This window comes from Papio anubis, chromosome 7 (assembly GCF_008728515.1).
Source record: "Papio anubis isolate 15944 chromosome 7, Panubis1.0, whole genome shotgun sequence".
Classification (NCBI taxonomy): domain Eukaryota; kingdom Metazoa; phylum Chordata; class Mammalia; order Primates; family Cercopithecidae; genus Papio; species Papio anubis.
Genome location: NC_044982.1, coordinates 31,647,449 through 31,663,515, shown reverse-complemented (window position 1 = coordinate 31,663,515; position 16,067 = coordinate 31,647,449). Strand labels below are relative to the sequence as shown.

The 16,067-nt window shown below is 42.1% G+C and overlaps 1 protein-coding gene and 1 non-coding gene across 12 annotated transcripts in view; one reads left to right on the top strand and one right to left on the bottom strand.

Annotated features, from left to right (window-relative positions):
- Positions 1–3,617: 3,617 nt before the first annotated feature.
- Positions 3,618–16,067, bottom strand: part of MLH3 (mutL homolog 3) — a 35,112-nt gene continuing 22,662 nt past the window's right edge. For all 11 annotated transcript variants that reach the window (XM_021941404.2, XM_021941406.2, XM_021941409.2 and 8 more), the window contains 4 exons: positions 9,493–9,516; positions 9,312–9,390; positions 5,830–5,981; positions 3,618–4,035 (listed from right to left, as the gene is read on the bottom strand). In XM_021941404.2, coding sequence (XP_021797096.1) covers positions 3,916–4,035; positions 5,830–5,981; positions 9,312–9,390; positions 9,493–9,516 — 375 coding nt within the window. In that variant the 3' untranslated portion in view covers positions 3,618–3,915. The remainder of the gene's footprint in view (positions 4,036–5,829; positions 5,982–9,311; positions 9,391–9,492; positions 9,517–16,067) is intronic.
- LOC116276018 lies at positions 7,743–7,845 on the top strand. Its single transcript, XR_004185478.1, has one exon. It is a non-coding gene; the product is annotated as a U6 spliceosomal RNA (small nuclear RNA).

Below are 16,067 nucleotides of genomic sequence, written 5' to 3'. Positions count from 1 at the left end.
GCCTGATAGATTCCCACATGCAGCACACTGCGATTCCCACACACTTGGATCCGGTTGCCTGGACTAGATCCGATGCTTCTGGGTAAGACTGAGTGCTCTGTAACTAATGGGCCTGCGGTGAAAATGATCCAAGGGTTGGAAACATCCTAAACCATGTGATAACCTGTTTTTTTCCCTTTATATCCTGCACAAGTTCTGATACAATACATTCAGAAGGGAACTCACTGAAGATTTGCTGAATGATGAAGAGAGGGATGGAAGGAAGAAGGAAGGAAGAAGGAAGGAAGGGTTTATTTGGTACAGATTCTTCAGCATTTTGTTTTCCCAGACTTCCTTCTTTTCCCCTCTTCTGGACCCACCTTTTTGCCATTTCACCGTTGACGCGCAGCTTCAGCTTAGAGGGTAAAGACAGACAGGCATGATCGTGAGTGGCCAGCACACTGGCCGGTTCTGTTAGCAGACTTTTGCAAAGGGTTTGGATGGAATGGCTGGCTCTTCAGGTGGAAAACAAGTCGTGGGGGTCAGGTTCTGGGTGCCTGAAACTGCTCTTCCTTCACTCCACTGTGCCATGACTGGCTCCCACCCGAAGCTTCAGCTGAGCTGGCTTGTCAGGGCTTGCTAGGAACTGCTGAGCTGCATCTGTTCTCACTTGGCATGGCTCCTCAGCCCCTCCACATCTCAAGAATGTGGCCTTGGGCCCCCTCCTGCTCTGACCGTTTTGCTTGCCTGGGTTTTTTCACTGTCTGCCGTGCCCAGATCCCAGCTGTTCATTTGTACCTGACCTCTGACTACTGCTAGAACCCCTCCATTCTTACATCTCATGTAGTTCCAGGTCCCCAGCCAGATTCTGGATGTTACCCAAGCCCCCTCCCCATTCTCCAGCTTCATTCTAGCCTGCACTTTATGTTTTGCCTTAAGCTTTTCCGATACTAGCTCCCATTGCCATCTCTAGTATTAATTCTGATAGTGGGACTGTTAGCTCCTCTTCTTTCAATAATAAAAGGCTAGCTGTCACTCGCTGTGACTCTGTAATACCTAACGCCAGAGGAAGCTACTATATTCTATCGTTAGTTTCCTTGTCTTTCTCATTGACTAAAGCTAAGCCTCTTGAAGGCAGATACAGCCATAGGAACCTTTACTTCTCAATGAAGTGTTGATGAATGTTACAGAAAAAGGAACTCTCAAGAATGGCTGCATTTCACATCTCATCTCTCAAGTTTTACTCTGAAGTTACTAACGCCTTCAGTGACCAGAATCGAATGAAGGTGAATCACCAAGTTTATAAATGAATGAATTCCTAATAAATTAAAAATATAAGGGACAGCATATGGGTAATAATGGGAAGGAGTGTGCAGTTTGAAGTCACTCAGACCTGGGTCTGAATTCTGGCTCTCACAGCTAAGCCTTCAGCAAACCAGTTAACAGCTCCGAGCTTCGAAGTTTTATTATACAAAGGGGGACAACCAGGTTCCTAAGAGGATGGTTCTCCACCTTCGTTTCCCACTTTGTAAAATGGTGATGAAGCTACCACCTTACCTCACGGACTGTCAAGAAATTAAAATAAGATAAAGTATGAGAAAAAATATTTTGTAAACCTTAAAGCACAATATAGGTATTAATGATTACTATTATAAATTACATGTATCTTTGTTCTTATGGCATCTGAGTTAAAAACAACATAAAACCTTAATAGGCGATAAAGGTAATCTATTAGATGTTTTTCTCTAACAGGTTGTTTGAATGCTGAGGCCTGCCCCCACACTTATAAATTATGAAAATAGAATAATTATTTCTGACATTGCTTGAGTCAGGCTAGCCAGGAAGGCCGATTACATAATTTATGGAGGACTTTTTCTAATCCTCTGCTACTCTCAAGAAAATTGTAGTTGGGATTACATATAGCAAAACCTTCTGAAATCATAAGAGGCATTGAGACACTTTTTAAAATCTCTCAAATTGGTCTGACCCGAAAAGATTTTTACAACTCCCAGGACAGTTGGCCTCTGTGCAGCCCTTAAGCAGGGAGGCGGAGGCCCTGAGGCCACACTGCCACACTGGGCCTGGAGGCAGAGCCCCTGACAGCCTGCAAATCCTCTGAAAACTCCCTCCTTTCTAAGGTCATGTTTTCCCATCTATAAAACACCCGTTTATATGTATTTAGAAGAATAAAAGCCATTTTTAGACAGTAGGGCCTGTTCTTCAGGGTTCCAATTACGTAGGTCTACAAGGATCCCCTTGAAAACAAGTGAAGGTTTTCCCTGAACCTTCTCTGGGGCAGATGCTAATGAATGCAATACTTTCATTGCTCCTGTAAGATTCACTTCAAGGCTGCTGGCAAAGGAACTTTTCTTCCATGAGCACGAATTGGTTTCCTGTATTAAAAAATGAGGAAAATCATTCCATTGATATAAAAGCCACTTTGAGCAGGCTGGTCAGGAAATACAAAAGTAGAAATTCTCATTGCATCCTCTTACTAATTGTATAGCACCCCTGTTGCAATAAACATTACCAGCTGGCTTTTTGTATTTTTTTTTTCTACTATGCAATTTTAGTCTATTGAGTCCTATTAACCACAAATCATGTGAAAAGGTGTGGGAAAAATAGATTGAGAATGGCATAACAAGCATTTGCAGAATGATCAGTCCTGGTCCCAAGTGAAATTATAAGGGCAATAGATAGGCATAATATAGTAACACTAAGATACTGTTTGAAAGGGACCCAAAGAACCCTTGTCTCCTGAAAGGGAAACTGTAAACATATTTGGTTAGGTTGAACATAGATATGCTGTGTTTTGATATGACAATTGCTGTCACATAAAGAGATACTTTATGAAGTACCAAAAAAAAAAAAATCATATTTTAAAAAACAAGCTCATAGTATTTTCTCCATTTTACTGGTTTGGGATATTGAACATCAGTCTCTGAGTTTTGTTTTTTTTTTTTTTTTTGAGATGGAGTGTCGCTCTGTCTCCCAGGCTGGAGTGCAGTGGCGTGATCTCGGCTCACTGCAAGCTCCGCCTCCTGGGTTCACGCCATTCTCCTGCCTCAGCCTCCCGAGTAGCTGGGACTACAGGCGCCCGCCACCTCGCCCGGCTAGTTTTTTGTATTTTTTAGTAGAGACGGGGTTTCACCGTGTTAGCCAGGATGGTCTCGATCTCCTGACCTCGTGATCCGCCCGTCTCGGCCTCCCAAAGTGCTGGGATTACAGGCTTGAGCCACCGCGCCCGGCCTCAGTCTCTGAGTTTTTAAAGAAAACAAAACAAAAAACCCGGAACAGGACTTTAAATTTTCTCTGTTCTATCCTTGTCCTTTTTATCCATAGTTTTTACCCCTAAAATAACTAAAGGCCTGATGAAAGACCCTAGAGAGTGTTTTCACTGAAAGTAGAGAAACTCTTTAAGTCTGAGATGCAGCACGTGAAGCAGCAGCACAGGGAAGTGAAGAAGACTGAAGGGAAAAGGAGGGACCAGTGGAGAAACCCTGGGGGCAGCCTGGGAAGGCAGACTACCCCTTGGACTTGAGCATCAGCTGAATTAGATACACGCAAATGTGAAGCTTGAAAAAAAAACTGTACGGAAACAAAAATCACACCCTTCAAATAACAAACCAAGCAACCAATCAAACGATCATTAAATTTTATCATTAAATAAGTAGCAAAAGGTAGATACTATATGGCAACCTTCTGTGTCCATGGATGCAAATGAATGAACTGTCTTTAGGCTTGAATTCCATCTGGCTACTCAACTAGAGGAATCATCTGCTCAAGAAAGACTGATACAAAGAGCCCTGTTGTCTAAGCTGCTCAGGGACACTGGGCTGATTCAGTCAGGGCCGTGCTGGTACCTGCTGCTGCTGCTCTCTGCTCAGAGGCATACAGTGAAAATCCCTTTGTTCCTTTAGACCAGTGATTCTGTTCTCATGGTGGCTCACAGGGAGGCATGGATTGCTGCAGGCTCTGCGTTGTATCACACTCTGCTTTTCCAAAGAGACGCCAGGCCTGGGCCATTTTGCGAAGTTTAGCGAGATTGGGTTTAATCTATGGGAAGAAAGAATAACTTCAATTAGCAATATGAAAATGTAGGTAGCATATAGGCCGGGCACAGTGGCTCATGCCTGTAATCCCAGCACCCTGGGAGGCCTAGGCGGGCGGATCACAAGGTCAGGAGTTTGAGACCAGCCTGGCCAACATAGTGAAACCCTGTCTCTACTAAAAATACAAAAAAAATTAGCTGGGCGTGGTGGTGCACGTCTGTAATCCCAGCACTCTGGGAGGCTGAGGCAGGCAGATCACAAGGTCAGGAGTTCGAGACCAGCCTGGCCAATATGGTGAAATCCTGTCTCTACTAAAAATACAAAAAAAATTAGCCGGGCTGGTGGTGCACACCTGTAATCCCAGCTACTCAGGAGGCTGAGGCAGGAGAATTGCTTGAACCTGGGAGATGGAGGTTGTGGTGAGCTGAGATTGCACCACTGCACTCCAGCCTGGGCAACAGAAGGAGACTCCGTCTCAAAAAAAATAAAAATAAATAAAAGAAAAAAAAAAGAAAAAGAAAATGTAGGTAGCATACAAATATTTCCAAAGTCTGGTTGTTATAATCTGTTTAGATTTCTAACTTGTGGATTCAATGGAGATTATAGATGTTTTTAAGGATCAAAGGGGACTGATAACTTTAAGTCTAGATTCCAAGCTCTTCAGCAATGGAAAAAAACTTTCTTCGTATTTTTCTTTGTGAAACAAAGAGGTTTTAATGAAGTAAAATCAGCTAGTTGAGTCAGAAAACATTAGTACCTGAAAACTCCATGCAAGAAAAGATTTTATATCCCTTAGCAGGGAAAGGTTAGCAAAAGAAAAGATCTGGGGCAGGGTGTGGTGGCTCATGCCTATAGTCCCAGCACTTTGGGAGGCCAAGGTGGACAGATCACCTGAGGTCGGGAGTTCGAGACCAGCCTGACCAACATGGAGAAACCCCGTCTCTACTAAAAATGCAAAATTAGCCGGGCGTGGTGGCGCATGCCTGTAATCCCAGCTACTCCAGAGGCTGAGGCAGGAGAATTGCTTGAACCCGGGAGGCGGAGGTTGCGGTGAGCCGAGATTGCACCACTGCACTCCAGCCTGGGCAACAAGAGCAAAACTCCGTCTCAAAAAACAAAAAAAAGGAAAAAAAAAGATTTTGGAAAGCAGCAACAGAGACATTCCTGTTATGTTCTCCATGTTCTCCTTCATTGAAGATTATAACAAGGACAGAGGTTCTTAATTTAAGCCATTCTGTGCCTTTATTGCATTACCCACATTGTAGTTTGCAGGTTGCTGGATAATTAGGGCCAAAGCATAATGTAGAGATCCCCAAGCTTGGGTCCCTGTCTGACCATCCTCAAACTATAACTCAAGATCCTTGGGGATGGCCAGGTACAGTCACAGATCACCATTTCCAGCAGGTAGTATCAAGAAACTGGATGTGGAAGCTCTATACTGCCAACAGTGAATTTACTGTGCTTCTACCAACTTTCAGTAGCTTTAGGAAGAACTGCAAATTATCAAACCTAGGGCCAGCAGGCAATAGATATTCAGGATACATAAGTCTGTACATGTGTTAAGTTTTAAAATACAAAGCCATTATGTAGGTGACCTGACAGTTCAGTCTAAGCTCCATTTTGGATTTGAGCTGGAAAATGAAATCGGTGAGGCTTTACGTGAAACTTCCAATGCAGATTTTGCAAAACTCTCCTATTTTGGAAAGGATTAAGACAGATTACAGTTGCGTAGTAAAAGCCAGAAAAGAAAGAGAAGATAAACTTTGCTCCCTCCTGCTCCTGTTAGTCATTAATGTACCTGTTTTTCCTGCTCCAAGTGGTCTATGTCAGCTAATGGCAGCATAGAAGGTCTCCCGTGAGCACACTGGAATGGCAGCTGGCACGAGGACAGAGTTTCAATAAGGCGGCAACTTTCCTGTAAGCTCAGGCCATCATTAAACTTAATGGCCCCTAAATGAAAGAGAGAAACAAGAAGGTTATAGTGTGTATAGTGGGAAACCAATGCTGACCTTGGGTCACTGCCAAATATCTGGAAAAAGTAACATGTTTCTTAGGCTTCTTTAATGAGGCTTTAATCCTGCTTGAAATTGGTGCTTATAGGCTGGGCACGGTGTCTCATGCCTGTAATCCCAGCACTTTGGGAGCCTGAGGCAGGCAGATCACGAGGTCGGGAGTTCAAGACCAGACTGGCCAATATGGTGAAATCCCGCCTCTACTAAAAATACAGAAATTAGCCGGGCGTGGTGGCACGCGCCTGTAGTCCCAGCTACTTGGGAGGCTGAGGCAGAAGAATCGCTTGAACCCAGGAGGCGGGGGTTGCAGTGGGCCGAGATCATGCCACTGCATTCCAGCCTGGGCAACAGAACAAGACTCCATTCTCAAAAAAAAAAAAATAATAATAAAAAAGAAAGAAAGAAAGAAATTGGTGCTTATGACCATGGATGAAACTAAGGCTTCAGGACTGACCTGTCTCTCAGCTTTTTCTTACGGAGTATTTGTCTTTCTAATCTCTGTAGGAGGCATTCCTTAACTTGTTAGGGTCTTCCTTTCAGAGTTTTTCTCCAAGAGGCAAGAGCAGTATTTTTGCCTACTCTTTATGGGTTTGTGAAGTTGGGGTTCTCTTTTTCCATGGATCGTCCAATAGCAATCTCAATGTTCATTTTATTTGCTTCTTTTTTTCTAATTTCCATAATAATCTTCCTAAACTCTCATATTGTTATAACCTGCCTTTATGCATAATTTACCCAGTCAACAAATATTTATTAAGTATACACTTTGTATTGGGAGCTTTGTCAGGCAGTTAATGAGACAGATAATTTCCCTCCTCATGGCGCTTATGGTCTAATAGGGGAGACAAACATGAAGCAGATACTTACACAATAATTTAGATGATAAATATAGGTGCTATAAAATACAGAATATGAATATATAATAGGAAGACCAAACCCAGTTGAGGAGTTTAAGGAAGGCTTTCCTGGCAAAGTAGTATTCAGGCTGAGACTTTAGGTTAAGAAAGACATGGCTAATTGAAGGAGGAGGGAAAAGTGTTTCAGGTAGAGGAAAAGGCAGTGCAGAGGCCCCGAAGCTGACAGATGTTTAGCACACAGGAAGTAGAAGACCAAAACAGCAGGCCAGGATGTAAAGAACAAGGTAGAGAGTGATATGACATGACACTGGAGAGGCAGGCAGGGGCCAAATCATGAAGACCCTCGTGGGCCACAGTAAAAAATCACATTTCTATCCCAAGAGCAATGGGTCGTCACTGACACATTTTAGTTGGAAGAACAACATGCTCAGAGGGATGTTTCAAAAAGATTCCTCTGGGTGCCGAGAGAAGAGTGGCTTGAAAGGGAGCCAGAGTGAACGTGAGGAACTAAGTGAGAGAACTCAACAGTGGCAAAAATGAGGGAGGGGCCAGACAGCCTGAATCAGACGGACTGAAGATACATTTTGAAGGTGGCAATGATGACATTTGGTGATGGAGGAGTATGAATCTGTTCTCACTCTGCTAGGAAGAAATGCCCAAGACTGGGTCATTTACAAAGGAAAGACCATTTAAATGACTCACAGTTCTGCGCGGCTGGGGAGGCCTCAGAAAACTTACAATTATGGCGGAAGGTGAAGGAGAAGCAGGCACCTTCCTCACAGGGTCTCACCCAGCTCCCTGTTTTCTATATTGTATCATATTACCCTGCTCAAGAACCCTCAATGGTGTTCGCTTTGGCAGCACATATAATAAAAGTCGAGTAATACAGGATTAGCATGGTCCCTGCACAAGGATGACATGCAAATTCACGAAATATTCCGTCTTTATTATTATTATTATTATTATTATTATTATTATTATTTTGAGATGGAGTCTCACTCTGTCACCCAGGCTGGAGTGCAGTGGCACGATCTTGGCTCACTGCAACCTCCGTCTCCTGGTTTCAAGTGATTCTCCTGCCTCAACCTCCTGAGTAGCTGGGATTACAGGCATGTGCCACCATGCCCGGCTAATTTTTGTGTTTTTTGTAGAGATGGGGTTTCACCATGTTGGCCAGGCTGGTCTCGAACTCCTGACCTCAGGTGATCCATCCGCCTCAGTCTCCCAACGTGCTGGGATTACAGGCGTGAGCCACCGCACATGGGTGCATTCCATCTTTTTACAAAAACCCTAGAAGAAAACCTCAGAAATACCATTCTGGACATAGGCCTTGGCAAAGATTTCCTGATAAAGACTCTAGAAGCAACTGCAACAAAACGAAAATTGACAAGTGAGACTTAATTAAAGAGCTTCTCCACAGCAAAAGAAACTATCAACAGAATAAATGGACAACTTACAGAATGGGAGAAAATATTTGCAAATTGCATCCAACAGAGGTCTAATATCCAGAATCTATAAGGAACTTAAATAAATTAACAAGCAAAAATTTTAAAACCCTATTAAAAAATGGGCAAAGGACATGAACACACATTTCTCAAAAGAAGACATACACATGGCCAACAAGCATATGAAAAATGTTCAACGTCACTATCCTAAGTGAATTAGAAAACCAAATACTGCATGTTCTTACTTACAAGTGGGAGCTAAACATTGAATACACATAGAAACAAAGAAGGGATAACAGACACCTGGGCCTACTTCAGGGTGGAGGGTGGGAGGTGGGTGAGGATCGAAAAACTACCTATTGGGTACTATGCTCATTACCTAGGTAACAAAATAATCTGTACACCAAACCCCTGTGACATGGAATTCACCCATGTTACAAAGTGCACATGTACCCCCTAAAGTGAAAATAAAAGTTGGAAAGAAAAGAAAAGAACCCTTGCTAATTCCAATGCCTTCTGTATCAAATCCAAAGGTTTTGCTGTGACCTTCTAGGTTTCTGTTCTCTTACCTGCCTAGTTTCTTGATACTCTTTGCTGCTTCTCACATAGCTAATTTGTTTCTGTTCTGCGTCTCTGCACAGGCTGTTTACTCTCCCTGTAGTGAGCTCCCCCTTCCATGCTATGAACCCATGTCCCCCAGCTCATTCAAAATTCAACTCAAAATGCATCTCCTCTAGGAGTTATTCCTCCACTCATATAGGTCAGGCAGCACTACAGTCAAATTTGTGTGTTGGGATTTTGTTTTTGTAAAAGTGATTTTTTAAAATGTACATTCCAGTTTCTTGATCTAAATTGTATTCTCCAAGAGTTAAGTAGTAAATGTGCCCTCTGCCTCTTTTGTAATCCCGGCAGCCCTGCCAGGGCTCTGCATGCAGAGGCGTTTGATCACTGCTATGTTGAAGGGCTTACCATGGCAGGCTTGGGATGCCAGCACCTTCTGGACAGTCAGTGGCAATGTCCCTTGGATGCCTCCTGTGGTCTGGAGCAGCTAATGCATAAACACATTATTAACAGGAAAAGGAAATGGAACAACAAAGCCTTTTATGTGTGATGCTTCTGTGTGAAACCCCAAAATAAAGGAAAAGCTTACCTCCACTTGTTCTCGGATAAATTCCTACAAAGCAAAACGAAAATAGGCTTTAATCTACCGTTATGTTTTACTTGCCCTTTGATAGTTTACAAAATATCTCAATTTTCTTCTTTAAATCATGCCTTCTGAAGGAAAGAGTTCCAGCAATACTGCACTTGGGGATAAACTTATTTGTTGTAAGGCACTTTGAATGTGAAAAAACCAAGCAACTGAACAGAACTGTTATTGAACGCAGAATATACTTAGCTACTGAGACTTCCTCCAGAGATAGCTTCTCAACCAATGAGGTTACGTAGCTGGTGAGAGTAGTCTTGATGATTCAACCAGTTCAAAACATCAGGAAGGCTTCTCACTAAAAGGCTGTCTGTTTGTGTGTGTAATCTTAGCCAGAACAAGTGTAATATTACACACAAACTGAGAATACATACACAACAACCATCAACACAACCACTGCTCAGTATAACACTTGCTTAAATATCATAAACATAAGTAAACAGTCACTTCAGTTCCCACGGGCTTTCTGGGGACAATTCCCTTCAGGTCAGAAAGTTTATTTTCTGAGGCCCTTTGTTGAGAAATTTCTCCTCCCTTGTATGTCTCTGTCCCTGGGGTAACCTTTTCAATAGTTACATCCCTGTGGATATTAATATTTACAAAAGAACTTTAAAGAAATTTAAAGCAGACACTATTTCATGCTACCAATTTGTTTAACCTCTGGAGGTAAAAAGAAAAAAAACCTGTTGCACATTTAATGATTTCTTTATAAGAAAATCATTTCTTTACTCCTGGAAAAGGCTATGTGTAAATCTGCCTCCTAAGATTACAACACGGTACATTTTCTTTTAAAACCAGACTCAGGAAATTCTCTTCCCTCCTTCATCTATACTCTAGTCTGCCATGCCTATAAATGAGCACAGTTACCAAGAGCTAGGTAGTAGATACTATACTACATATAATTTAAAAATCACGTTTTCCCAAACGAACCTAAACAGAAAGATGGTCTCGTAAGACTCAATCCACTAACAAAGCTTACTGTGGATGGAGAGCAAACCTAACTGCTCTGCTGTTCTCTCTGGTGTTTGTATATCTGGGATGGTAAAACATCTGTTTGTAAGCCTAGTGAAGGGGTGATGGGTCTCATCTCAGTCCATTTTATATTCCAATGGTCTGTTTAATGCTGGATAATTTAATATTTTTATTTTTATTTATTTAGTTAGTTAGTTACTTATTTTGAGATGGAGTTTCGCGCTTGTTGCCCAGGCTGGAGTGCAATGGCACGATCTTGGCTCACTGCAAACTCTGCCTTCTCGGTTCAACCTCCACCTTCTGGGTTCAAGTGATTTTCCTGCCTCAGCCTCCTGAGTAGCTGGGATTACAGGCATGCACCACCACGCCTGGCTAATTTTGTATTTTTAGTAGAGACAGGGTTTCTCCATGTTGGTCAGGCTGGTCTCAAAACTCCCAACCCCAGATAATCTGCCTGCCTCGGCCTCCCAAAGTGCTGGGATTACAGTCATGAGCCATTGTGCCCGGCCTTATTTATTTATTTTAATTTTTTGAGACAGAGTCTCATTGTTGCCCAGGCTGGAGTGCAATGGCGCGATCTCGGCTCACTGCAGCCTCTACCTCCTCATCAGGCTAGAAGATAGAGCTGTATAGAAGGATGTATTAATGATCTTTCAACTGCTAGGATTCAAGTAGCTACCTCCTCAAAACACCAAAACTATTCCAGTTTCTTCCAGAATCACACAAAAATCTCTCCTGATCTGCCTGACATAGCATAATCAAGATTTTCTGAAACCAGAGGTTTGTTTGCATTTGAAGTAAACTCCTTAACAGTAGTCTTTGAAGTTCCTTTAGGAAAAGTTTTTCTTATAATTTTCTGGTTACATATTTAGAGATTGAATTACAATAAAAGACTCTAACAGATCCTATCTTTTGGATTTAGGACAATTTGGAGCAGCGGTCTTAGAGAAAGTATGTCTGTGGAGAGGAAAGAGCTTTGCTGGAAGCAGAGCAAAGTCTGATCCAAAGGCAATTCTGGAAAGTGCAAAGCCAAGATGATCCAAGAGCTGACTGACAGCTGCTCTTCCTCTTGAATGTTTCACCCTTGGCCTGCAAATGTGCTTAGGTCTTTTTTGTCTTAAAGCAAACAAACACCCTTCCTCAGCCTTGAATCCCACCCCACACTTCCCAACCACCTCTAACCTTTAGCTCTCACCCCATCTTTTTCTGTGTGTAGCCAAAGTTCTTGAAAGAGTAGTCTACTTAGCTTCACTTCCTCCCGCTTCATATGCTCCTGACTCACTGCACTCTTATCTTCTGCCCTACCTCATCCCCAGGAAATGATTCCACAAGACAACTAATGTCCACATGACAGCCAAGTCCAGCGTTTCAGGCTCTACTTCACAGCCATTATTGGCCATTCCCTCCTTGCTTAAAACTTTCCTTAGTTTTGGCAATATTACTTTTTCCTGGTTTTCCTCCTCCCTCTCTACCCAAGTATTTTCAGCCATCCTTAGAATTTCATCTTTTCAGCAGAGCTTTCCAGACCTTTGCCAAAGCATATGCACCCTGGATGCTGATGTTCCACAGGCTCCACCCTTTTCTCTCTTCCTTTTCACTCTCCATATTCTCCCTGGACAACCTCGCCTCCTCAAGGCCCTTCTCCAGCTTCTGATACTATCAAAATATATACACTATTAACTCTCAGATAGATATTACGTACAGCCCAGATTTCTTTTCCAAGCACCAGATCTTTTAAGTCTGCCTATCCGCTGGGCATTCCACCTGAAGGCACATTCACTGTGTCTAAACCCAGCTTCACGATGGAACTCCTAGGCAGGTTTGTTCCTCCTCATCTGTGCCCCTTCTCTGTCAATGGCACCACCATCCTTCCAGCCACCCATGCTACAACCCTCAGAATCACCGTTGCTTTTGTTTTCTCCTTTATTCTTTCACATTCGATTGCTCACCAGGTCCTCTTGCTTCCGCCTCCCAAATTCTGTCTCAAATATGTCACTCCTCTCTACTCCCTCTGCTACTGACTCAGTCCAATCCTCATCTTCTCTTACCCGCATGACTGCAATAACCCTTCAGCTGCTCTCTCTGACTCAAATCTTCCCACATCAATCTATCCCCCAATTTATCTACTACATCTATCTTCTAATTTTAGATATTACTATTTTAGATATTAGTACAGCACTTCAGACTTCTAGACGATGTGGATGTGGATTTGCCTGTGCTCCAAATAAAGAGAGCTAGGGATAAAGGAGTAGGAACACTAATGAAAAAAGCAGGACACGATGAAAAAGGAACAGTGAGATTTGGGGGGAAAAAACCCACAACTTCTGGAAATAAAAAATATAGTCATTGAAATTAAAAATTTAGTCACTGAAATAAAAAACTCAGTGGATAAGCTAAACACATAATTAAACACAAGATGAAGAGATCCTTTAGTTCACTGGAACATAAGAGGAGATTTTGCAGAATGTATCACAGAGAGAGAAAGCAATGGGAAATACGGAAGAGATTTGAAGAGGCACGGAGAGTAGAAAGATAAGGCCCAGTAGACCTGACAAAATTTCCAAGACAGAGAATGGGAAATAAAGGTTTGAGGTGATAATGACTGCATACTTTCCAAGTTGAAGAAGCACAGCAAATCTCCAGAAGGAAATGAAAATAAATCCATACAAAGATATTTCACAGGGAAATTGCAGAACACCAAAGACAAAGTGAACATTGCAAGAGCAACCAGAGGGAAAATCAGATTACCTACAGAGTAATAATTGGATTGACAAAGGACTTCAATGGCTAAAACAGAAAGTCAGGCTGGGTGTGGTGGCTCACACCTGTAATCCCAGCACTTTGGGAGGCCACGGTAGGCAGATCACCTGAGGTCAGGAGTTGGAGACCAGCCTGGCCAACATGGTGAAACCCCATCTCTACTAAAGATACAAAAATTAGCCAGGCGTGGTGGTGGGCACCTGTAATCCCAGCTACTTGGCAGGCTTAGGCAGGAGAATCGCTTGAACCTGGGAGGTGGAGGTTGCAATGAGCTGAGATCATCCCACTGCACTCCAGCCTGGGCAACAGAGTGAGACTCTGTCTCAAAATAAATAAATAAATAAATAAAATAAAATAAAATAAAATAAATAAAATAGAAAGTCAAAAGTAGTGAAATATTTTCAAAATGTGGGGGGGATAACTGGCAATGTGAAATTCTGCTTTTAGCTAGATAATCATGCAAGTATGAAGGGAAAATAAAGAAACTTTAAAAGACAGCTTATCATTCATGGACTTTTTTTTTTTGAGACAGAGTTTCACTCTTGTCACCCAGGTTGGAGTGCAATGGCGTGATCCCAGCTCACTGCAACCTCTACCTCCCGGGTTCAAGCGATTCTCCTGCCTCAGCCTCCTGAGTAGCTGGAATTACAAGCACCCGCCACCACGCCCAGCTACTTTTTGTGTTTTTGGTAGAGACAGCATTTCAGCACATTGGCCAGGCTGGTCTCGAACTCCTGACCTCAGATGATCTGCCTGCCTCAGCCTCTCAAAGTGCTGGGTTACAGGCATGAGCTACCATGTCTGGTCCATGGACTCTTACTAAAATAACTTCTATTTATTTTTATACTTTTGTATTTTTTGTCTCAAGATCTGTTTGTGGATAAAAGATCTTTTAAGAGATTTACTTCAGTAAAAAAAAAAACAAAAACAAACAAACAAAAAAAAACAGAACATAAAAGAACACAGAATAAGTAGGATGCAAGAGGCAATGGTGAACAAAGACTCTGGTGAACACTTTGTTTAATCTAAATAAAGATTGACTATAAAATGACCACCAGGGGATTAAAAACAAGGTGGAATTAAAGTACTAGACAGCAACATGGAAGATGGGAGGAGATGAACGGTTTATAAGATTTTGGTACAGTTAGAAGAGGATAGAGAAATGAATTACTTTTAAACTGTGATAAGTATGCATGCTAAAAGTTAAGGCTAATCTCTAAAAGGATATAAATGGAATATATAACTTCTAAACCAGTAGAGAAAAAAAAAAAAAGAGAGAAATAAAGAAAACTATAATAGAAAACAGGAGAGGAAAAAGACAATAAAAACAAAATAAATGATATTTGCCATAAAAGAAACATATAAGTAACCAAAGTAAAAAGTAATAGTCCTCTCTAATACCTCCAATGCCACATCCAGCAGTAGCTTTCCAAACCTTTACCAAAACATATATGTAAAGTAATCATATTTGGAAAGGAATCTAAAACGGACCTTACTCTCCTGCTTAAAATTCTTCACTGGCTGCCTATAGGATAAAATGCAAACTACTTAGTAGAATATGCTAAATTATTTTATGATTTGACCTTGACAACCCATCTAGCCAACTCCCATCCAGTCAAAGATCCAAGTATAACTTCTGATTTCCCCCCAGTTTTTTTTTTTTGTTTTTTTTTTTTTGAGACGAGTCTCACTCTGTCACCCAGGCTGGAGTGCAGTGGAGCAATCTTCGATCACTGCAACCTCTGCCTCCCAGGTTCAAGCAATTCTCATGCCTCAGCCACCCGAGTAGCTGGGATTACAGGCACATACCACCATGCCTGGCTAATTTTTTGTATTTTTAGTAGAGACGGGGTCTCATCATGTTGGCTAGGCTGGTCTCGAACTCCTGACCTCAAATGATCTGCCCGCCTTGGCCTCCTAAAATGCTGGGAGCATTACAGGCATGAGCCACTGCACCTGGCCTGATTTCCCCAAATCTTAACTACCAATAGCTTACCGTTGACCAGAAGCGTTACCAATAACATAAACAGTCAACTAACACACATTTTGTGTGTTGTGTATATTACACACTGTATTCTTACAATAAGGTAAGCTAGAGGAAAGAAAATGTTGGCCAGGCATGGTGGCTCATGCCAGTAATCCCAGCACTTTGGGAGGCCAAGGCAGGTGGATCATTTGAGGTCAGGAGTTCAAGACCAACTTGGCCAACATGGTGAGACCCCATCTCTACTAAAAATACAAAAATTAGCCGGGGCGTGGTGGTGTGCACCTGTAATCTCAGCTACTTGGGAGGCTGAGGTAGGAGAATCACTTGAACCCAGGAGGTGGAGGTTGCAGTGAGCTGAGATTGTGCCACTGCACTCCAGCCTGGGCATCGCAAAAAAAAAAAAAAAAAAAAAAAAAAAAGTTAAGAAAATCGTAAGAATTTATTATTCATTAAGTGGAAATGAATCATCATAAAGGTCTTCACCCTCATCATTTTCACACTGAATAGGCTAAGGAGGAGGAAGAAGAGCAAGGAGGAAGAGACAGCAAGGTCTTGCTGTCTCAGGAGTGGCAGAGGTGGAAGAAAATCTGCATATAAGTGTACCTGTGCAGTTCAGACCCAAGTTGTCCAAAGGTTAACTGTAGATCTTAATTTGAGCTATATCTATTATAGTTCCCTAAACATAGGATGTGCCTCAAGTCTCTGATATGTATTCCTCTGTCTAGAATGCCCTTCTGCCCTCTTCTGTACTCAGCAGTTTCCCACTCTTCTTTTTTTCTTTTCTTTTTTTTTGACACAGAGT